Source organism: Danio aesculapii, chromosome 8 (genome assembly GCF_903798145.1).
Source record: "Danio aesculapii chromosome 8, fDanAes4.1, whole genome shotgun sequence".
Taxonomy (NCBI): domain Eukaryota; kingdom Metazoa; phylum Chordata; class Actinopteri; order Cypriniformes; family Danionidae; genus Danio; species Danio aesculapii.
In genome coordinates, this window is record NC_079442.1 from 39,274,991 (window position 1) to 39,299,815 (window position 24,825).

A 24,825-nucleotide genomic window follows, 5' to 3' on the forward strand; every position below is an offset into this window, starting at 1 on the left:
ATGGACTTGCGCTCAGAACTGCTCAAGTCCATTTGGTATGCTTTCACAGCTCTGGATGTGGAGAAGAGTGGAAAGGTTTCCAAGTCTCAACTCAAGGTGAGCTGCAAATCTATTAATGCACTATGATGAAACCGTGATGAGGGCTGAAAATTAGGCTTCCGTAGGAGGCTGATTTTTAGCTCTCTTAAAAGTAATCGAAGATATTCCTCAATGCGAAAGGATCAGTAAAAAAGTATATATTTTTTGTCCTTTCTATGAAGTTGCTTGAACTGCCTGCAATGTGTTTCCTGTGTGATCAAATCATCAAGTCCCACATGGTCTAAATATCTAGGGCACAGTTTTTTTACTTGCCTATTTACACCACCAGCAACCTAAAGAAACCTGTTTTTGTTTTTTCATGCTAAAGCTGAATTCTATAATTAATGTTTTTTTTTATTTTATATTATCCATGTCATTCTTAATATAATAATTTGCCATTTGGATTGCAGTCTTGTGGTTTCTCATTTAGTTTTGCTAAATTACGTATTCATCAAACATTTGCATCTCCAATACATCTTGTTTTTTTATGTACAAACTTTTTTGCATGGGTGTATAATGTGTATAAAAGTCCCATAAATGTGTTTAGTCCAGTCCGTATCCCTCAAGATGACCTGTTGTATTTGGTCATCTCTGACCAGTGGACGTTTGTGAGTATGAAGTGTAAATGGACTTAAACCGGTCAGCTTTATATCATCATCTTTGAGAATGGTGGCCACCGGATGTGTGTAGTGAGATCTATGTCTTCATAACACCTTGGTTTGGTCTACTCATCTCTAGTCCACACCGTCATTTTAAGAAACATTTAGAGAAGTTAGAGCCTACTTAGAGAAGTCCAATCCAGCTCTACTTTAGCCGGAGGGCTATTCTGAGGTCCTTAAAATATTTTAAGGTAAATAAATATAACTTGCAATCCCCTGATTGTGGATTTCATCAAACCTCTGTGTAATAGGGATAAACAGGCCTCTACTTCTGATCTGCTTGCTACTTTTTCAAGGTAGCAATAATGCTTGAATTATTTATGCTGAAGAGTTGAAAATCAGTGTGCAATGTGCTGCTAAGAAACCGTTTTAAAAGACTGGAAATTTTAAAAGAAATGGTGACCCAGTTGACTTGCACATAAATGCCGTGCCATGTTATTCTTCAAAATGGTTTTATTTGAAAAAGTTGCCAGCTGGATTTTAATAAAAAAATAAAAAGAGTAATGATAGGATCATTATTTCAATGCTAATTGTGTTTTGTGGCATGCATTGTTGCTAACCATTCTTTCTTTCAAAGCTAACTTATGTATGCAACTTTATAGAGGTTGTGAAAATGGTTTGGGGAGCAAACCATGTCTAAACCATATAAACAATGGAAAAAAAGCTGGCGTCAACTTTACAAACTGGTTTGAGTTTTGCATTAATGCAAGATCTCAGCCACAGATCAATGCAACCCTTGATGGGAAAACAATTGTAGAGAATGTTGCATAACACTGGCCACAACCAATACACACTGCAATCAAAGCTAGAGAATGTCCCAGCCTGACATTAGTGTACTGCTTTAGCTTTTTTCCAAGGCAATGCTCCTCTTTCATTCTTTGACATCTTTTTTTTTCCTAATGTTTCTTGTTATTTCTTTGTAATTGTAAATTTAAGTAAAAATGGTTTATACACTTAAATTATTTTATTGTACATTACCAGTCACATATTTAGAAAGAAGTCATACGGCTCACCAAAGCTGCATTTATTTATAAATGTTTATTTATTTCTGTGATTTAAAACAGAATTTTCTGACATGATCTATCATAAATTATTCTAATATTGTGATATGATGCTTAAGAACCATTTCTTACATCAGCAGTGTTAAAGTTGTGCTGATCCATGGTTTTAGAAACCATGATACAATATCATTATATTTACATTTTAACTAATATTACCTTTTTATTAAAGACCAATTAAAATGATCCGACGTGACCGTAAACAATCTACAATGTTACAGAAGAAAAAATAACATTGCTATTTTGAACTTTCTATAGATCAGAATTCAAAAAAAAACTAAAACAAAGCAGAACTACAGGTTCATCAGTGCTAAGAACCTTTATTAACAATTATATGCTAATGATAACATAAAACAGAGCCAAATCTGCATGCTAGAATAATTTCTTAAGGATTGTGTGACCCTCAACACTGCAATAATGATTTTGAAAAGTAATTCAAAATTTAAATAACATTTCACAATATTTTTGATCCAATAAATACAGCCTTGATGAGCAGAAAGACTTTTTTAAACATTGAAATAGATTGTTTCCAAACATTTTGCCTGGTCTTGAGTAATAAAAGTGTAGTGCATATGAAACTTCTAATTTAACACACACCTGTTGCTCTGCAGGTCTTATCTCATAATCTGTACACAGTTTTGAAAATCCCGCATGAAGCGGCGGCTCTTGAGGAACATTTCAGAGATGATGACGATGGTCCCGTGTCCAGCCAGGGGTACATGCCCTACCTCAACAAATACATCCTGGACAAGGTATGCTCTCTTTGGTTTTCAGACAGTGGCTTTATATGTTGTTTGTGCATGACTGTACAGTTCATCTAGCCCTTAAAAACTGTATATTCTTCACTTTTATGGCAGCCATCTTTATCTAACTTAGAGATAAAATGAAAATGTACTTACTTTTTACTCACCCTCAAGTAGTTTCAAACTTTATTAGTTTATTTCTTCTGTTGAACACATAAGAAGATATTTTACAGAAGGCTGAAAACCTGTAACCGTTGACTTCCATTGCATAAAAACAATACAATGGAAGTCAATGGGTACAGGTTTCCAATAGTTTTCAAAATATCTTCTTTTATGTTGACGGGACAAAGAGACTCATAAAGGACTGAAACAAGTGAAGGGTGAGTAAATGATGACAGAATCTTCCATTTTTGGGTTAACTGTCCTTTTAACATCAATGAGATTTCATCGTTTTAAACCTGTTTTTCTTTTTTCAACAAATATTATTTATTTCATTGTGAGTTATTCAGTCACTACAAGACTAACAACCAATCACAATCTATTGTGTGAATGAAACTGAACTACAGTTGTCTGTCACATGCACAGCAGGAAAGAGTCATTCTGTGTTGCACATACACATCTGGGCTGTTCAGTCTTTTCATGTGTGGTTTGAGTAACTTACAGAAATGCAGATATGAGCCGTGTGTTATCTGAAGTTCACTGTCCTCCTCCAGAGCCACTCAGCATTTTTTATGGTTTGCACGCATCTCAAATGCTTGCGCTTTCTGACCTACTTACAAAACCTCGAGTCATTTTTAAAGAATTAATGGTGCAAATTGCTAATTAATTTGGGGTCATTTCTGACACCATTTTTATTGTTTCTAAAAACGCGAGACTCTGAATTGAGAAATGGCTTTAAGAAAAAAGGCACCGCGTAAAGCATGAGGGTGTCTAGGCTGGACACCGAAACTGATGGATGTGTGTGACACTTTTGTCATGTTACACTTGTGTCTTTTGCAGTGCCTCACATGTGAGTGTTGTGTTTTAAAATGCCATGTCAAATGAAAGGAATTTAAACTTTTGCATACAGCGCCACTCATTAATATCCGTTCCAAAGCAGTGGACCAATCAGAAGAGTTTAGAGACAGGACAAGCGTTCCAAGCTTCTCTTTACTGTAGCAAGTTAGCACTCCATTCCTTAATGCTGCATATCATGTTTTTATGCAAAGATTCATTGTGTGGATAGTCTTTAAAGGGAATATAGGCTTGACTTCATTTGTAGGTTCACTTCTGACCACTTCCAGAGATTTCCAAGTGGGTATCGCTGAAGCCCGGAGACTTCCAAGTGGCAGGAACTGCCACAGGTGGACTGGGTTTAGGTTTGTGTAAGTGTAGATCCCCAATCATTAAATAAACGAAAACTTTAGGTTTGTACAGCCCACTTGGAAGCTGGCTCTGACCTCCCTTTATACACGTCTTGAGATTAATGAATGCTCATTCTGTAATTCATTGTGTAAACATTTATGGAATATGTTTTTGAACCAGATGGATTTGAATGTTGTTGTCTGAAATCGCTATTTTAGGGTGATTCAAGGATACGTTGTCAGCCATTAAATTCTTCATTATTTACACAGGTCAATTCAAGTACATCTATAGCACTTTTCATAGATATTGTTCCAAAGCATTAGAGCCACGGATTAATCGAAAAAAGATCGCGATCTCGATTCGACCTCTTAGACGATCTTAATCCAGCGTTACTACGATTTTGCCAATCATATTTTCAAGTTCAGGAGAGAAGCAAAGTCTAAGAAGCAAAGCAATAGTAATGTGTTTTTTTTTTTTTTGAGAGAGAGAGTACAGTTAGTGGTATAGCCAGAGAGGCAGTTACAGATTAGGAAGGAAAGTGGAGACTAAATAGTTGAGTTTTTATTCGTTTCTTGAAGACAGCAAGTGACTCTGCCGTTCTGATGCAGTTAGGGAGTTCATTCCACCAACTGGGCAGCATTGAATGCGAGAGTTCGGGAAAGTGATTTCTTCCCTCTTGGGGATGGAACACGAGGCGACGTTCATTTCACAGAATGCAAGTTTCTGGAGGGCACATAAATCTGCAGAAGAGAGAGCAGATAAGAAGGAGCAAAGCCAGAGGTCAGACGTGTTTACGCTTAGCAACATAGACACCTTCAAATGGTGTTGAATGAGTTGCATACTGTATTTATAAGGTATAATTCATCCAAAAATGTAATTCTCTCTTCATGTAATAATATATTCGCGGCCTCAAAATCACACGTGACGCGAGCCGACCGTGAGCAGTTACCATCAGTGTTGCCAGATTAGAAATGGCAAAGTATCGTACCAGAACTTCAAAATTATCATATTTGGAGGAAAATTATCGTACACGAGTCAACAGAGAGTATACAGCTATTATCTAGACACATAGTGTTTTGATGCAATGTGCAAATTACCACAATACATTAAAAAAACTAGGCATACCTTAGTGGGAAGGTTCAAACTCCACCTCTGAGTTACTACCATCGAATGTTGCATGTTGCCAGATGTTGAGGGATTTATTTTTTGCTGTACAAATTGGATGCCGTCAAGGACTGCAAAATAGTGCTAGCAGTGCACCCTCCCGAATTTTTAACACACTCTGAGGTGTGCATGCTTTGTTTTGATGAGATTAATTTTGTAAAAAAACACGTTCACATGTTCGCATTTAAATGGGAAAAAACGAGAACATCAAGGTAAAACTCCCCTTTCCTTCTCACCTTCCTTTACAACACTAATTGTTTTAACATTATTGCTTAAAAGGTCGACCTCAAACTGAATACTACTGACCTAATCACGTCATGCGCAGCAGGAGCGTTAACTCGTAAGAGAGAGCCATTCTCCACGTTGATTGGCTGAGAAGAGGTAACATAAGATGAGATGGAAAACGTGCCTAACTCCACCCTCTCCTCACAGACAGTACAGACAAGATGCAGCTAGATCAATAAGAAGCCCGAAGAATACAATGAAATTACTGCCCTAACATTCTGAAATTATCGTACATTTATAAAAGTTTTCTCCTTATTGATCGTACATCGTACAGAGGTCGAAATTATTGTACGAATACGATAATTATCGTACGTCTGGCAACTCTGGTTACCACAGAGAGGGAGGGCGCGCGCCTGTGAATAAAGTCCACTTTAGTGAACAGAATCTGCATAGGCTGTGAATAACAGATAATAAAGTTGTAAATAACATGCGGTTTGTGGCACTAAGTGATCATTTGGGAGCTACGCAGGAAGTATGAACTGCACTTAGCAGTGAAAATGAAACTGAAGCGCGCACATCATTTAAATAATCATATTGCATTTTAGATCGCGACAGGCATTTGATATGTTTTTTCTTTTCATGACGAACACAAATTGTTGTGCATGAAAATAAATGTTTAACAGTGTCAGTACAACCACTCTAGTTTATGTAATGTTGAATATAATGCAAAAGGGAATCTGATAATGACAATTGTCTGATTTTACCAGTGAAAAAACAGGTCTAAAATGTTGTCAATGACAGATTGCAAGCAAATGTCTCAAACATAATAATTCAGCTTCAGAATGATTAATGGTTGTACTCTGAAATTTAAAGTAAAGTCTGTTCAGGTCCACCATTCAAAGTCTATACAAAATTTGGCATTTTCACCAACAGTAGACCTACACATAATATTATGTTCTTTTACCATATGTTTGAGAAACAGCAATAAAATCGTGCAGCTCTACAAAGCATCGTATAAAAGATGCTCATTAGTACATTACAATCAAAATAGGTTATGGTGTTGGGTATACAGTGGACAGCTGTCAACCATATGCAACATTAATCCCATAAAAGATCTATTTACTATGATCTTTTATGTGAAGCTGCTTTGACATAATCTACATTATAATGCGCTATACAAATAAAGGTGAATTGAATTAATCTGCACAGTGCACACATATAATTTACTTTTTCAAAACTGTGATATCTATATATTAATAATTATGTTATCTGATAATTGAAATAATTAAGAACATAATTTTTGTATTGCAATTCACTTCACATTCATGCTGCTGGTCATAAGGGTTTGAATCAGTGCCTTTGACTATTTCCTTGCATTTTCCTTGTTTTCTGCAGTTATTTCTTTCTTTGGTTTTTGTAATCAGGCTTACAAATAAATCATATCAGGACTTGTTTATCGCCTTCCAAATAGAGGAGTTATCAGTATTTTAAAGTGGACAAAAGAGACTAATTAAAACAGCAGATGTATATCTCATTATCCAAAGCGTGTCCTAATACCAGGTTTGTAAAGAGGACCTGAATGTAGCAGTTTTAGAAAGTGAATTAGTAAGTGAATGTTTTAGGGGCTGTATGTTTTGTTGTTGTTCTCATTAATGCGCTTTTATTTCTCGATAATGTGGCATGGTTTCTCACTAAGTGTTGTCTGCTGTCTGTAAGGTGGTGGAAGGCACGTTTGTCAAAGAGAATGTGGATGAGCTCTGCTGGACTCTTACTGCCAGAAGAAACTATCGACCCGAGGGAAAGAGTATTTTACCTGCTAAAGACGCCTTCCGCCTCTGGTGCCTGTTCATATTTCTCTCGGAGGACCGATATCCTCTGGTCATGATCCCTGATGAGGTGAGAATCATGAGGGATGACTTCTTGTGTCTGTACATAAAATAATAATATCTCATTTAGTCATTTGAATAGATTTTTTAATGCTTTAAATAATCATAAGCCTGGTGTGCAGTGAGGCAAGAGATGTTTCATTACTTGGATGGTTAAATAGTGGCTCCAAATGTTATTGGAAAATTATCCACACTTCTAAATGTACCATTTAAAATCAAAACGATTTGCATCTGGGTAGCACTTAGCAACAAGGTGCCGGTTGTTTACATTTGTCAATGCATTCAGTTTGTAAATATTTTCACCGCATTTATTTATTTAAAACTTTCATGTTCATGTTCGTTCCTAGCAGGGTTATATTTTCTATTTTTACAAATGAAACAAACACACAAATTAACCATGGTTTTACTGCACAACCCATAGCAGTATTGTATTTGTAATAAATCTGGTTTCAAAATGGTAGGGTTTAATGCCGCTAAATATGTTACTATATTTGTTACTATATAATAGTTAATTTTCATAAGGGAAGGGGGTGTATTTACCCTGGTATTGATTAGCTTTTTTAGCATGCATGGGCTAATGTTTAGCATTTTCATTTTAACCGTATCTTTGTTGTATTTTACCTCAAATAAATTCCATAAAATTTATCTTTTAATCAACCATAAATATAACTTTCACCGTATGGAAAAACCATCATCTATTATTACTCTTAATGTTGTAAATATGCTTTTAATGTCAAATAACGTTAGCATACAAATAAAAATGTTTGTGTCGGAGGACGGGTTTACTGGTAACATCGATGTCGTATTCTGGTAACACAGACAAAACATATGTCGGTAGGCTAATATCATGGTGTTAGTCTACCGCGAAAATATGCCAAAACAACCGGTTAGTTCGCTGAAGCTGTGTATTGGAAAATCATACTTACGTAATTTTGGTAATTCGGTAACGTTACTATGTTTTTCGATGACAGATCAGACCGGCGCGCGAAATTCCGTCAGTGATGCCGCGCAAATCAACAAACCGTTTAACGGTGTTTGTCCTAAACGCCTGTGATTGGCTACTGCGTTCCTAAACTCAACAGAAAACACATGTGATGGGTTGTAAGATCAAATGCAATCCGTAAACAAACCGCCTACACACATTAAACGTTTATGAATGCTTGAAAAACATTAACAACAGATTCTCTGAACAGTCCAGGTCTCTTCAAACATTTAATCCAAAAAGAATGCCAAGTCCTTCCATCAAAGTCCTTATTGCTTTATGTTTGTTGATCCCTCAATGGACTCAAAATACAGATTCATTTTAAATCTTAAAACAAGTTTTATATTTATGAAATGTACTTTTGTGGATATGAAATTAAGTTAACAAAAAATAAGCTATTTAGATTTATTTGGATGCATTTTTACCACAAACCCTAATTAATGTTCGACTGTGTCTAGTGCAGGGATTGCCCACAACTAGGGCCTGTGGGCCAAAGTTGGGCCCATGTCAAACTTTAATTTGGCCCCCACCATCCCATCTGGGAAGAGACGGAGAACAAAAAAGCTAACTTTAAATGAATGTTTCAAGTAAATGTGGAAATGAGTCAGATTTATTTTAAATGTACATACTTTCATTCAACAGATAGAAGACAATACAGGAGACATTGGCGAACATGAACATTTTTTATAAAATGTAAAAAAGTATAATGTTAATAAACTGCTAATATTATTAAAGTGGTTTTTCTGCTTGTTTTTAAATTATATGAAATAAATTAGGAAATTACCCACGGCAAACTTTAATATAATACAGTTTGGCATATTTACATTTGTCCCACAGCCATCAAACAATTACATTTTGGCCCTTCATAAGAAAAAGTTTGAGCACCCTGGTCTAGTGCCTTACCTAACAAATTGAGCATTTAAAATGTAGCTAATTAATATAAATGCTACATAAATATTGTTAATTTGGCTATACTCATCGTTATTTAACCCCTAACAGACAACCTGGTTTGAATTATAACAAGACATTCAGAGAATTACGATATATTGTTCAAAATGAAAACCTATTTAGACACAACAGTTATTTCTTTGAATGCACTATTCACTGACTTCATACAGTCTCAAAAATGGAAGTAGCTGGTTTAAAGTCATTGTAAAAGTGGCTCAGAAATGTAAAGTTAGTTCCAAGGGGAAAAAAGACTCATTTTTATGTGGTTTCAATTCTTGTTTTCACCTAGAAACGACGTTTCTAGGTATGACTTAAGTGTCTAAATACATTTTGGGAGCACTAAAAAGTATTAAAATAGTATGGGTTTTGTACCATCATCTGTCTGTTGACTGTTTATTTGTGAAAACTTGTAAATCACGTCAGACCTTGTTGTTAACCACAGGGCTACCAGCTTTATTATTTTCAGCTTTCTATGATGCTAAAAGTGCGTATTTTAATAACGTAAATTCAGTTTATTTTAAAATATTTTCACAAAAAACAGTTTCTTTTAAATTGCTATAATAAATTAGCATGCTACTGTTTTTATTTTTGCTCTAATCAATAGATGCTGCCTTTGCTGAGGCAGAAGAAGCAGCTTGCTTCTAAGACTTTAAACTCTTACTAATCCCGATTTCAACATTTTGGTTAAAAACCTTCAAGTATTTTAGTTTCTGACAAAATGATTAAATCCGAATCTGCTAGTAATTTCTCATGTTAATCTTCATTTGTCTGCCTTTAATTGAGAATTAATAAACACTGCTTTATGCAGTTTACCCTGCCTTTAAATAGTTGTTGTCAGGAAACAGTAGTGGTATTGCTGTCACTGCAGATACAGTGAGCACTAAACTGCATTATACATTTAACTGATAAAGTGATATTGAAGGTTTTGCAAACACTTTAGGAACTGTTTTTACATGGTTAAAAATAACCTGTCATTTTCTATCTCTCTTTGATGCATCTGTGCTGAATGTGCTCATTTTCCCACCACCCTTGTGCCATTTCTTGTCTTACTGCTCGGTTGATTTCCTGTGCCTCATTTTGCAACTGTTGGTATATGTAACTTGTGACGGTTTCACACAAGAGAAGTAGACAGAATGGAGTAAAACATGCTCCAGTACAGTTAGTACTTGCAATATTTAAAATAAAAATCAAGCATTATTTTGATGTACACATAAAAAAATGCTAGTTTAAAATAAGAACAATCCCAATTATTGTGTTGTGTAATTTGAAATATAAACATTTTTAATTATTTGAAGCATTTTAAGCACAATCCAGCATTTTTAAATCAATATTTGGTGGGTTGGTTGGTTGATAAAAGCAGCGCCTGTTCTTATCGTCACAGAATCTCTCACTAAAAGTTTTAGCTTTTTTTTCACAGGTTGAATATTTGCTCAAAAAGTTCTGCATGGCCATGAGTGTTGAGCTAAACTATGTAGAACTGGAGGACTTCATTTCCCAAGATTCTGTTCAGCAGAATGGCTTCACTGTGTGGACATTTTTGGAAATGATGAATTCTGGGAAACTCACGCGGAGCATTGCCAAAGAAACCATCAGCATGGCTATTGAGGAGGTGTATCGGGAAATAGTGGGCGATGTGCTGAAAGAGGTATAGCGTTATTGTTTGTATTCATATTTTTATTGATCTGTATTTTGTTTGTTTTTTTACTGTAAAAAAAAACTAAAAAAGAAAACTGTAAAAAAAAAATCATAAAAAGAAAAAATTGATTGTGAATTGTTTAATACAATTTAAGAACATTTTAACTAAATTAAATGTGGTGCCAAAGAATCATTTATTATATTTAATATAATTGTTAATGTTAGAACATCTGTGCTCAGCCTTTTTGGAACTGCATCCACTGTGTAAAACATATGTCGGAATAGTTGGCGGTTCATTCCGCTGTGGCGAGCCCTGATAAATAAGAGACTAAACCGAAGGAAAATGAATGAATAAATGAATGGATAATTCAATGGAACAGCACATGCACACAAAACGCACACAAAAAGATACCACTTGAAAATTCAGTTTCTGTGGTTTTACAATTTTTATAGTTGTGTTTCCGAGTAAAATGTCATTTTTATTTTATTCTGTAGACTACTGATGATGTTTCTTCCAAAAATAGAATTTATTTTATTTTATTTTATGCATAAAATGACAAAAAAGGTGTCGTGTTTCAGACATGTTTGTATTCATGTTTACAAAGCAAACATTTTAATTTCAGATCAATATTTGGGGAAATAACCTTGGTAATAAATTAGATTAGAACTTTAATAAATGTATTAGATCTTTTATTGAGTAAAACTATTATGAATATTTTATATTTTAAATTCAGTAAATCCAGAGAATCATCAAGTGGCCTCTAAATATAAATACTGGCCACTTTATTTGGTACACCTTACTAGTACGGGGTTGGACTCCATTTTGCCTTCAGAACTGAGAATCCTTCTTGGCATAGATTCAACAAGATACTGAAAATATTCCTCAGAGGTTTTGGTCCATATTGACATGATAGCATCACAGTTGCTGCAGATTTGTCGGCTCCACATCCATGATGCAAATCTCCCATTCCACCACATCCCAAAGGTGCTCGTTTGGATTGAGATCTGGTGACTGTGGAGGCCATTAAAGTGAACTCATTGTCATGTTCAAGAAAACCAGTTTGAGTGGATTCACGCTTTATGACATGGTGCATTATCCTGCTAGAAGTAGCCATCAGAAGATGGCTACACTGTGGTCATAAAGGGATGGACATGGTCAGCAATATTACTCAGGTAGGCTGTGGCATTGACACGATGTTCAGTTGGTACTAATGGGCCCAAAGTGTGCCAGGAAAATATCCCCCACACCATTACACCACCACCAGCAGCCTGAATCGTTGATACAAGGCAGGATGGATCCATGCTTTCATGTTGTTGATTGGCAAATTCTGACCCTACCATCCATGTGTGGCAGCAGAAATCAAAACTCATCAGACCAGGAAACGTTTTCCAATCTTCTATTGTCCAATTTTGTTGAGCCTGTGTGAATTGTAGCCTCAGTTTCCTGTTCTTAGCTGACAGGAGCGGCACCCGGTGTGGTCTTCTGCTGCTGTAGCCCATCTGCCTCAAGGTTAGACATTGTGTGTTCAGAGATGCTCTTTCTGCGTACCTCGGTTGTAACGAGTGATTATTTGAGTTACTGTTGCCTTTCTATCAGCTAGAACCAGTCTGGCCATTCTCCTCTGACCTCTGACATCAACAAGGCATTTGTGCCCATAGAACTGCCGCTCACTGGATATTTTCTCCTTTTTGGACCATCCTCTGTAAACCCTTGAGATTATTGTGTGTAAAAGTCCCAGTAGATCAGCAGTAAAAAAAAAATCCCAGTAGATCAGCATACTCAGACCAGCTCGTCTGGCACCAACCATGCCACGTTCAAAGTCACTTAAATCAGCTTTCTTTACCATTCTAATGCTCTGTTTGAGCTGCAGCACATAATCCTGACCATGTCTACATGCCTAAAGGCATTGAGTACTGCTGTGTGATTGGCTGATTAGAAATTTGCATTAACAAGCAGTTGGACAGGTGTACCTAATAAAGTGGCCGGTGAGTGTATGACACTAATATAAAATAGCTGTATTCGAGTTACTAAGAACATTCAAAAACTGTGTGCACATCTGTAAGTGTCTATGGGTGTATTTGATTTATTCAATAAATCATGCTTCTTGACTCAGGGATACCTGTGGAAGAAAGGTCAGCTGAGGAGAAACTGGACAGAGCGCTGGTTCACCCTGAGACCCAGCACTTTATTATACTTCACCAGCGAAGACCGCAAGGACCACAAAGGCAACATTCAACTGGATGGAAACTGTTGTGTAGAGGTAAGGTGATAATGTGGTTAGAAATGGTATCAGTGGCCTTGACGTGTGTGAGACACGAGGCTTGTCAGCATTAATAGTTGCTTATTGGCAATGTGGTTGATGAGCTGTTTCCTTCTCGGACAATTAATTTGCAAAAAAAAGGTTAGGTTTTTTTTTCCAGGAGACCACTATTTAAAAAAAAAATTTAACCCTTAATGACCCTCACACCTTAAAGGAACACTCCATTTAAAAATAGGCTTATTTTACAACTGCCCCTAATTTCACCCTTTTTTTTAATCCATTTACTGATTCTTAGCTTAGCATAGATAATTGAATCAGATTAGACCATTAGCATTTCGCTCAAAAAAATTACTAAAGAGTTTTTAGCTGCAGCAGGGCAATGATACTATGCAGATTTTAAATGGTGGTTCAAGAGTAGGGCTTGGTGCTTGGCACTATTTTTAGCTGCTGTGTGATATCATTGCACGTGCTACAGCCATGGTACAGCAGAAAAGTTCCTTGACTATTATGCTGGAATGACAGTATAGTTCAGGCCCTGGGCATTTTACGGACTGTTGGCCATATGCGGCCCGCTGGACTTCTTTAATCAGGCCACTTAAAGTACTTATTTTATTTAAATTCAACCGCAAACAGGGCCTTGCAATGCACAGGTCTGATATTGCGAGTCAACATAAGGGCACTTTCACATTTAGCATCTTTTACGCACTCAGTTTTGTTATTTCAAATGGAGATGCTCAGAGTCAGAGCGCAAATAGGAAGCGAATCACAATGAGTCATGTGGCAGGAACCAACTAGGCAGCTTCACACTTTGTATGGAATTACACAGTAATAAAAGTAGACTAATTATCTCAGATTAACGATACAGATCCTCTCTCAGTGATGATCATTACATCACATATCCACCTCACGTTCAACCTGACTTCAGTGCTCCTGTTTATCCCAACACAGGCTAGAATTCTCTCACTGAACATTCAGTCATTTTCTTTTCGGCTTAGTCCCTTTATTAATCCGGGGTCGCCACAGAGGAATGAACCGCCAACTTATCCTGCATATGGTTTACACAGCGGATGCCCTTCCAGCAGCAACTAATCACTGGGAAACATCCAAATACATACACTACGGACAATTTAGCCTTCCCAATTCACCTATACCACATGTCTTTGGACTTGTGGGGAAACCGGAGCACCCGGAAGAAACCCACATGAATACAGGGAGAACATGCAAACTCCACACTTAAACGCCAACTGACCCAGCAGGGGCTTGAACAAGCGACCTTCTTGCTGTGAGGCGAACGTGCTACCCACTGCGTGCTACCGACTTATTTATTGAATAAATAAATAAAAAAATAAAAATTAACTAAGGTAAGGCAATAAAACAGACAACCCCGTGGCATTTATGTGAAGTTGATATTGTGATGCTGGTCTTTAAAATAGTTTTTGTGTAAAATTGATTCTTTTTTTTAAAACGTTACAGTTTTTATGAATGTTTATATAACAGTTTCACAGATTTTTATTTATTTATTTTTTGTGGTCCCTTGGACAAATTAATTGCCCACCCCTGGTATAGTTCCTTGCCATATCAGTCTAGAAAATAGCAACTTTTCCATTGTTTTCAGTACACAATGTAACTTTAGAAGAGTCGAGCTTTAAATGAGAAAATGATTGAAACCAAAGTCTCTTTAAGACAAGTCATTTCACTTGGCGGCCATCTTTGAAACGCCTCTTGGGCAGTATGCTCAGGCATTCTGTCTGACTGGAGAAACATCAAATTCTCCAAAATGCTAGCCAAGCTTACTAAGCTTTTTTAAATGTTGTATTAGGAAACAACAATAAAATGAAACAACAACAGTCCCTTTAGTTTTATTTCTAAATGTTTGAATCACACAAAATCTGCAGAAACTCCCCCTGAGAATTGTCAGCCTATAGCGATCGATGATTGGCTCCTGTACCAGAATTCGGGGCTTCATTCGGCATATTGACCGTTACACTTACCCCTATTTAAAACTATACGAGTGACATGTCTTGTGTATTCTAGTGTCTTTGTCGAAACTCTTTCGTCATTTTGAGTGAGATGCTAATGGTCTAATCCAATTCAATAAACTATGCTAAGATAAGCTAAAAGTGCTTCCACCAGACACTGATAGCAGCTGAATGTATTCAAAACTCCTTAGCTCTAGGGGAGTTGTAAAATGAGCCTATTTTCCAAATAAAGTGGAGTGTTCCTTCAAAAAAATCCTAGCAGACAAAAATGTAAAATTAAATTTTGACAATTTGTGTGTTTTTAGAGTTGAAAATACATTTCTTTTTGTTTATATTTGCAATAGTGCATTAAAGCTCAGTGTAATGTTTGCTTTTGAGTGATTCAGTCTATGGTCTGAACAATAACTCTAAATATCCAATTGTAAATCCACTTTCTGATAGTAGTTGGTGCTTATAGAAAAGCAGAAATGCTGGAAGAAATATGCTTAATACTGAAAGATAAAATAGACTGACCCCCTTTAAATCTTTAGTGACCCCTAGTGTGTGTCACAGATTTCAAGTTGAGACCTGGTGCAGTTACAAACTGAGCTGCATGCAATGCTTTTTAATGCAGATACCGAACCCTACCCTTCACGGTGATGTCACAAGCACCTTTGAGTGCAAGTGTCTGACACTGCGATACATGCAGTTTCAGCTTGTATAATCAAGGCTGCATCCAGACACTATTGGCTACTGTAATGAATGTAATGATGCTGTAATTATGTATGTAATATTGCTTTATGTTGAAGGTTCTTCCTGACAGAGATGGGAAGAGGTGTATGTTCTGTCTAAAGACGCTCACCAAGACTTATGAACTCAGCGCATCAGACACCAAACAGAGGCAGGAGTGGACTACAGGTCTGCACACAATATCATTTGGCTTATTAGTCATTTGTGAGGTCGTTTATTTTACTTCAAATATGACTGTATAAACTATAAAGAGGTGATTATTTTCCCTGATTTCCCTCAATCAGTCACTGCTGTAATCTTTACATTTTGCAGATGTTGCTATTTAAACTTATTTAAACATATTTGTTTTTTTAATTGTCGTCTCATCACTGTGGTTTTCTGGTGTAATGCCTTGTCAGGGGAAACCTATGACATTTCGAAGGTTGAACTTTTACTCACTCGATGTTTCGTGAGACCTTCTAAAATGAAACTGCAAACAGGAAAAGCTTTTTTTTTTCTTTCAAAGTGTGATGGACTTTACCTTGTTAACTTTCACCTTGTGGATCATAGAATTGATTTAAAAATGTCTAGAATATCATGATTATAATAAGATGGTCTTTTTAAAACTTCAGCATAATATAAATGACCTGCAACAAAGACTATAGCAAGCGTTAAAAACATATCACCTCAAAACAACTTCTTAAAATGTAGCATTTATTTATTTATTTTTAATTGCATATAAAATAACCATCCGTTTGGATTACAGAGTTTAACATAATTGAATTAATAAACTTTGTGACTGATATTTGTTAGTTAAACAATAATGAAACCAAAAAGGACAAGGTTTTTGAAGAGTTCTTATTATGCATTAAAAAAGGTCATATTTTGGTTTTAGAGGTCTCCAACATTAGTCTGATATGCATGCAAGGTCAAAAAACACGTTCATTGTCTTGTAATATGCATTTATTTTCAACTAATTATCCCAGCGACTCCCGTATGATTCATTCAGCAATTCATTTGTTCCCAAACCCCTCCTTAGCGCGATGTTAATCTGCGTGGATTGGTCTGATGAGCAAGTCTGTTGCGTTTTGTCGGTTGCGTTCAGCGCGAGACCGAGAGAAATGCCCAGCACGGCTCATCAGCAAGTAGTCAGCGTCGCGCTTTCAACCTGGCTTTAGACACGATATGAGAATATAAAGAGTTAACCAGATGTAGTACAAGGTAAGGTAAAAAAATTTTGTCCCAGTTAGGGAAATTCTTGTCCTCGGCTGCAGTCATCACAAACATGGAAAAACAAAACAAAACAAAAAACAATACAACCTACAAAAAACAAATATGTATTTCAATAAAAGTTACATGCCTCTCTCCATATATATATACACGTAAATAAGCAAAAACAGATACTCTGTCTAAACCACCACTATTATTTAATAGCTTAATACTCATAGGATAAAAAGAATTCTTATATCTGTTTAATCTACAGCAAAGTGCTCTGAACCTTTTCCCCGAAGGTAACAACTCATATTCCTTGTGGAGAGCATGTGATGCGTCACAAACTATTTGTTAAGCACATCTTAATGTGCTAACAAGAAACAAGCAGTTACAAGAAACAAAACACAATTAAATACATAATTTGCAAGCTGGTGAAAACAAAGAGGCCACCATTTTAATCGCACTGAAGTTACTTACACTTGTGAAATGGAGGATGGAACTGATCCATGAACTGTTTACTGTAAAGTTCCTGTCAAGCTCTGACAAAGTCCCATTTATCAATAGTCTTTTCTGATTCTTCCTCTAACAAACGGCCGATGAATCCCCCATTGTAAGTGTGTAGATTGCTGAAGCACTCATCAGAAAATGACAGGAACGTGGCACAAGGCTGGGGCTATAATGCTATTATTGCAAAATTAAACTTTAACCACTGACTCTTCAGAGCCTCATCTTTGGGTAGGGAAAATAACACCAACTTTCCCTCACACTTTAGAGCACAGCGTCTAAGCGACTTGATTTAACCGGGATCTGCTACAGTGTCTTCCTCTTTTTCTTTCTACTGTGTTTGCGGGCGAGGCCGGGGTTTCAATTTTCCTGGCTCTGTGGGTGTGCAACAATTGGGCGGGGCTTGAGTTTAATATCAATGTCACGCCAGCACGGCTCAAGATTACTGTGACGTTTCTTTCAAACCACTTCGAGTCGACTCTTTTATAGATGAATCAATAGTTTTAAACACGGTGCCCTTTCAGATTTAAGCCTTAGCTGGCTATTTCACTTCACTTAGAGCTGTGTTACACACTGCATAGAAGATAATTTTCAAAAACTCATAATAGGGGCTCTTTAAATGCTTCTTCTTAATTAATCTATTGTGTGAAATATGGAGCTGCGTCAATTTTGCCCCCAAATATGAAGGGCAAAGAATTTCTCATAGAATTTAACATACTACATATTATTTCTACAGCTGCTAATATCTATACTATATTCAAATCTTTTAACTGATTAAAACTTTGGAGCCAGATCAGTCTCAAAAATAATACATTTGCATTCATAAAATTCATAATTGCACAGCACAATTCATAAATGCACAACTCCAATTCATAAATGCACATCACAATTCATACATTCAGAAGTAATAAGGAAAAATATTTCCCAAATGCTCACACATTTGCATCTTGCATAAATAGATTTAAAAGGTTTACACAATTATGTATAAATGAAGTTCTTGGAATACTTTCCTCATGCATTTATGAATTATGGTATATGTGTTTATGAACCATGTTTTATTTTTACTTTTTGCACCAGCTATCCAAACTGCAATCCGGCTGTATGTGGAGGGTAAAACATCTCTTCATAAGGACCTGAAGCTGAAACGCCGTGATCAACGGGAACAGAGGGAGAAGAGACGGGAGGCGAAGGAGCAGGAGCTGCAGCGTTTACGGGCCTTGCAGGAGGAGCGGGAGAGGAAGATGGCAGAGCTTGAGCTGCTGAAGGAGGCGCAGAGGCAAGCGCAGGCCATGCTGGAGCAAGACGAACAGCGCAGGCGACAACAACACGAACTGCTTCATCAGGCCCTGGAGATCCAGCTCAAAGAGGCTGAGGAGGTGAGTTCTGTCTGTCTGTCTATCTGTCTGTTTATCTATCTATCTATCTATCTGTCTGTCTGTCTGTCCGTCTGTCCGTCCTCTCTCTCTTTCAGTTGTCCTTTCTGTCTGTTCTATCTCTGTTTGTTCTATCTCTTTGTCAGTTGTTCTGTCTGTCTGTCTGTCTGTCTATTTGTTGTTATATCTATTTGTTGTTCTATCTGTCTGTTGTTCTGTCACTCTCTCTGTTGTTTTATCTATGTGTCTGTCTGTTGTTGTATCAATCTGTCTGGTGTTCTATCTATCTGGATGTTGTTCTATTTCTCTGTCTGTTGTTCTATCTATCTGTCTGTTGATCTATCTATCTGGCTGTTGTTCTATCTCTCTGTCTGTTGTTCTATCTATTTGTCAGTTGTTCAATCTCTTCGTTGTTCTGTCTAGCTGTCTGTTAATCTATCTATCTGGCTGATATTCTATCTGTCTGTTGTTCTATCAATCTGTCAGTTGTTCTATCTATCTCTGCTCTGCTCTGTCTGTTGTTTTATGTATCTCACTGTTGTTCCATTTCTCGCTGTTGTTCTATATCTGTCGTTCTATCTCTCTGTCTGTTGTTCTATCTCGCTGTTGTTCTATCTGTCTGTCTGTTGTTCTATAAATCTGTCTGTTTTATCTATCTGTCAGTCTATCTGTATGTCTAGTTCCATATGTCTGTCTGTCTGTCTGTCCGTCTGTCCGTCTGTCTATCTATTTTTTGCTTAGTCTATCAATTTGTCTATTTAGTCATAGTTCTTTCCTTTAGTAAGCCCCATACATGCACTGGAAAAAAATCAACCAAAATTTTTTAGTTGAATCCAATCCAACTCCAAATCCACAATTTCTAGTAATTTCAACATACACCAGTCACACTAACTAAAAATATGAAATAAAAATAGTTTATTCTGATTATCTGATTAACTCGAAAGTAACATTAAAACATTTGTTGTCATGACTTTTTGTCATCATTTTTTATTTGTATGTTTTTGGTCAAAACATTCAAACAAGACTTTTTCATGTCTCCATTCAAAATGTACTTCCACAAATTAAAAACTTGACTACATGAATTTCAATTAATCAAATATTTGCTTCCTTACATTTAAATACAAACATGTCTGCCTCGTGTTAGCTATCTCAGTTCAGATTCACTTCAAATCCAGGAACTGAGTGAGTAAATCAAAAGCAATTTAAATAAATTTCTGGTTAAAGATAAAGATTTCTGTGTGTGTGTGTGTGTGTGTGTGTGTGTGTGTGTGTGTGTGTGTGTGTGTGTGTGTGTGTGTGTGTGTGTGTGTGTGCAGGCACGAGCGAGCATGCAGGCAGAGATGGCGCTAAAGGAGGCTGAAGCTGAAAAACAGAGAACGCGTATCAGAGAACTGGAAGCCATGCAGCAGCGGCTAGAGGATGCGTTACAGCAGGAAATCAAAGCTAGACAGGACGAAGAAGCCTTCCGCTACGCACAAGCTCGGTGAGCAGCAGCACGCAAACACTGTTGAGTAATACACACATGTTCAGTGGGCTGAGAAACATCATAGTCTAAAAGTTCATCAGTATTAAATTGTGTCCGGTTAGGGAGGAATTAATCAAGAGGAAGTAACCAGAGGAAGTCGTGCACAGGAACAGGCTCTTTTAACATAAATATGTTTATTCAGGAAAATGAAAATGTGTGAATGCACTCTAAGAGGAAAAGTAAATTCTGTTTCTATTTACTAAAGACAATCACACTCTACTTCTGTTTCAAATCTATTCGCTATACAATACGTACATGCGAACCGCTTTTGTAAACAAAATACCTGTTGCATTTAAATGCGTACAAATGAATGCAGAAGTCTGATACCACATTGAATATAATGGATGAAAAAGATTCATTCATTCATTTTACTTTGGCTTAGTCCCTTTATTTATCCGGGGTCGCCACAGCGGAATAAACCAGCAACTTATTCAGCATATGTTTTACACAGCGGATGCCTTTTACCGCAACCCAGCACTGGGAAACATCCATACACTATGGACAATTTAGTTTATTCAATTCACCTATAGCGCATGTCTTTGGACTTGTGGGGGAAACCAGAGCACCCAGAGGAAACCCACGCAAACACGGGGAGAACATCTAAACTCCACACAGAAATGCCAATTGACCCAACCGGAGCTCGAACCAGCGACCTTCTTGCTGTGAGGAGACAGTGCTAACCACTGACCCACCATGAAAGAAAGATTCATATGTACTTGAAAATCTAATTTTAAGATTTGGAATGATAAAAATAAATCAAAAATATAAGATTCTTTAATGTATATATGAATTAAACACGTTTTCATAGTTCCTAGAACTATTGGTGAAATTACTTTTTTTTTTTTTGGCATGTGCACACAGTAGGAAATTAGAATGATTTTGGTCATACAAACATCATTTGAGAGTACAGAATTATCTCCTACTTCAGTAGGGTCTACCCCAGCCAAATAGGAACTACCAGTGGTATCCATCTCCATTCTCACAAACACATGCCACAATGAAAACAGGTTTGATCATGGTGTCCTCATCCTCCAGCTGCTGATTTTGTTGAACGTAGAGTTTCATGTTACTATCAGCTGACCTAGTTCACTTCAGAGTAGATGGTGTAAATGCAACCAGGAAAATTATTGTTCTCTAGTGGCTAGTTCCTCTAACAACCCAGTGCAAAAGCCTTTATTGATCATATGTCTCAATAATAGTGTTCTTGCTTCAAACTGAGCACAAAATGCTCCATTTCTATGTCAGTTTCTGTGTTAGTAGTTTATTTTTTTAATGCACAATGATCTGCCCAAGTGTTGTAGTGCTTGATCGTGCTGTGTGGTTTACTGATACAGATTACTGGCTGAGGAGGAAGAGAAGATGAAGGCTCTTATGGGTCTCCGTGAGGAGCAGGAGGAGTATATCCAGCGGGCCCAGCGGGAGAAACAAGAGCTCCGACAAGAGATGGAAAGCAAATCTCGGGCTCTGGAGGAGGCACAGAGGCAGCTGGAGGAGACAAGGGCCAATCGCTACAGAGTAGACCAAGATGTTGTGGTCAGTTACTCTATCTTACACAATTTTACGCCTTAAAGTCTTAAAGGGCATCTATGATGAGAAGCATCTTTTATAAGCTGTTTGGACTGAACTGTGTTTAGGAATACTGTTGCCACAGTCATATTGGGGTGATAGAAACACAATAAGTCTCTGGGTTAAACAGCGTACAAATTTCCTGCCGTTAAAATAGAATCCAAATCCCTCCCATTTTAAGGCCCACCGCAACGTGACATAGGAGTGCGGTTTTCCCCGCCCACCAATTTGATTGACAGCCACGCATTAACACGTCTCCGTAGTAACGCGTATAATCATAGTAACAAGACAGGACGTGCGCAAAGCAACTGGGATTAAAAGATCTGTTCAGCTCTCTGTGATCATCAATCATCATCAAATGTGATCAATACCTGCTACATTCATGTCTGTCACTGTGGTGTTTATCTTGTGCACGTAGCTGGAGATTGAGGCACACTCTGACAGGCACGTGGGAACAGTGGGTGGGGAGAACTAGCATTATAGGCACAGGCAACAACAGCTTCAATGAGTTCAGAGCAGAAAATTCTAATGTTCTGAAGACTATAATAAATTATCTGATGGGTGTTTTGAGCTGAATCTTTAGACACCTTCTGGAGACACAAAAGACTTATCTTAAATCTTGAAAAAGGGGTAAAATAGGTGCCCTTTAAATTCACTGAAATATTATCTTGTAGATCTTAAATAATTTTAAACCGGTCTTATTTTTCATTTCTCCTGGTAAAAGCTACCTAATCGGGCCAAAACCCATACAATCAACAACAATGCAGCTCAATAAAACTTTATCAAAACTCTATTTTTAACTCTATTTACCAATATGTTTTAATTATCATCCTTACAATAACATTTATTTAAAATTTATCCATGTATGTATTAATAAGATAGACAATATATGGTCTGAACACTGACCTGGACAGACTACGTTTAGATTATTATAGTTTTTAAAGGGCACCTATGATGAAAATCATCTTTTGTAAGCTGTTTGGACAGAACTGTGTGTAGATCTAGTGTGTCCACAGTTATATTGGGGTGATATAAACACAATAAGTCTCTTTTTCTGAATTTCTTGACGTTTTTAAGCCGACTGCAATGTGATGTAGAAGTGCGGTATTAACATATCTCCGTAGTAATGTGTATAATCATATCCACAAAACAGGACATGCACAAAGCAACTGGGATTGAAAGATCTGTTCAGCTCTCTGATCAGCAGCACCTCAAGAATGAGCTTTACATGATTAAAACGTTTCTAAAATAGTGCATGTTTGTAATGAAGACCGCAAAATCACTTCGTAATTCATCACCACAGCCGCATAGTGTCAGTACAATTATAAAGGAACTTAAGGACCTAAATCAGGTTTATTTTGTACATTAACATAACAGATGTCCATACAGAAGTGGATAATAATGTGTAATGTGTATGGATATTAAAGTGTTTGTGTTTGTGTGTGAGAGCATGTGCACGAACTTTATAGCAACATTATGTGTGACGTTGTAGAAAGGCTTGAATTAACTTCACAACAAATACATGAAATAACCATTGGGAAAGTTCTTACTGTAGTAAGGGTGACCTGCTTCATTCTTGTCTGTCACTGTGCTGCTCATGCATGAGATGCAGCAGGAGAAGTTACACCCATCATAGCAATAGTGAGTGATCTCTTTGGCTCGGACACGCACATGGGAACGGTGGGCGTGGAAAACCAGCTCGTCTGCATTAAAAATTAAAATAGGTGCCCTTTAAAGCTTGTCAATTATTATTTACAGTATGCTTGTTTTGAAACATTATTTTTTTAAAAATGACAAATTAGATTTATTTTTTTTGATGGGCAAGTTCAGCCTTTAGAAAAAATCCTTGGCTTTTAGCCCTGTTTAAGTCTGAAATTTCTCTGACTTGGTAAAACCTGCAGAAACCCTGCTTACAGAACCCAAACTTCTGATTAGTGATTTATTTTTTGCCATCATCAGTATTGTTATTTATTCAATGGTGTACTAATTTTACAGTTACCTTAATTGATCTGTATCTTTTATTCTGACAGGCTGCTCAAAGGAAGCTTCGTCAGGCCAGCACCAACGTTAAACACTGGAACGTTCAGATGAACAGATTAATGCATCCCATTGGACCAGGAGGTATGCATGTTTTAAGACACAAAGCAATGTACTGTTATGTACTACAGCCTAAATATTGAATGGTTTGAATTCGGAAAATGCATAAAACATATGCTGTATAAGTTGGTGGTTCATTCCGCTGTGGCGACCCCTGATTAATAAAGGGACTAAGCTGAAAAGAAAATGAATGAATGAATGTTGAGAATTCATTTGTGGTTTTTGTTAATTTGGTATTTGAGCAAGTAGAAGCAAGTAACGTAAAACATAGTGTGGCATGCAATCTAGGTCTGCACCACTTGTTCTCACTGTGGTTTTAGAAAACAAAATGCACATAACCTCATTCCCTTAAAACAACCCTGTCAAATACATCTGTTATTTTAGCAGTGTGACGCTACCGTTAAGCATTTCACTCCCTCTAACTTCCCCTTATTTTTTTTTTACCTCCTGTTTGTTTTCATCTAGAAAAGCGTTCCTCGGGTGGATCTTTCTCCAGCTTTCGCATCCCATCACAGAAAGATCCAGCACTGCGTCAGAAGCAGAAATCAGAGGAGCAGGACGAGGAAAGCAAAGAAAACATGGAAAGCAGAGGAGGGTGTGAATCAGACAGGCGCTTGTCTACAAACGGACAAATGGAAATACCTTAACCTCAGAAGGAAAAAAAATCTTGCTTTCTCACTGCTAAGACTGATTTGAATGAAAGGAAGTTGTTTTTGAAAGGCACCAAGATCTCAGTCGTGATGCTTTTTAATACTGTCATTGTTAATATTCCGTTTTTATAAACTTCATTAAGTGAAACGTGTTGTACTGTAGTTGTTAAATAATTATCTGATTGACTCCTGAGTTTCTTGTCTAGAGTAAGATGTACACTGAATAAA

At 37.0% G+C, this 24,825-nt stretch overlaps 1 protein-coding gene across 2 annotated transcripts; it reads left to right on the top strand.

The window, feature by feature from the left end:
- Window positions 1-24,813, top strand: LOC130233747 (differentially expressed in FDCP 6 homolog). Of its 2 annotated transcripts, none has more exons than XM_056463933.1 (11): window positions 1-96; window positions 2,407-2,547; window positions 6,988-7,167; window positions 10,505-10,732; window positions 12,837-12,983; window positions 15,751-15,859; window positions 18,464-18,762; window positions 20,076-20,242; window positions 21,619-21,817; window positions 23,881-23,979; window positions 24,413-24,813. In XM_056463933.1, the coding sequence occupies exons 1-11, from the start codon at window positions 1-3 to the stop codon at window positions 24,641-24,643; spliced, it is 1,896 nt and encodes a 631-aa protein (XP_056319908.1). In that variant the 3' UTR covers window positions 24,644-24,813. The 2 variants fall into 2 exon arrangements, with proteins under 2 accessions (XP_056319908.1, XP_056319907.1); XM_056463932.1 differs by having other exon boundaries at window positions 23,881-23,971.
- Window positions 24,814-24,825: the final 12 nt, after the last annotated feature.

Bases quoted from the DNA above. Each gene is read 5' to 3' on its own strand.
- LOC130233747 (XM_056463933.1), top strand. From the start codon at position 1: ATGGACTTGCGCTCAGAACTGCTCAAGTCCATTTGGTATGCTTTCACA. The intron at 7,168-10,504 runs GTGAGAATCATG...TTTTTTTCACAG, and splicing joins TGGTCATGATCCCTGATGAG to GTTGAATATTTGCTCAAAAA. The intron at 21,818-23,880 runs GTCAGTTACTCT...TTATTCTGACAG, and splicing joins GAGTAGACCAAGATGTTGTG to GCTGCTCAAAGGAAGCTTCG.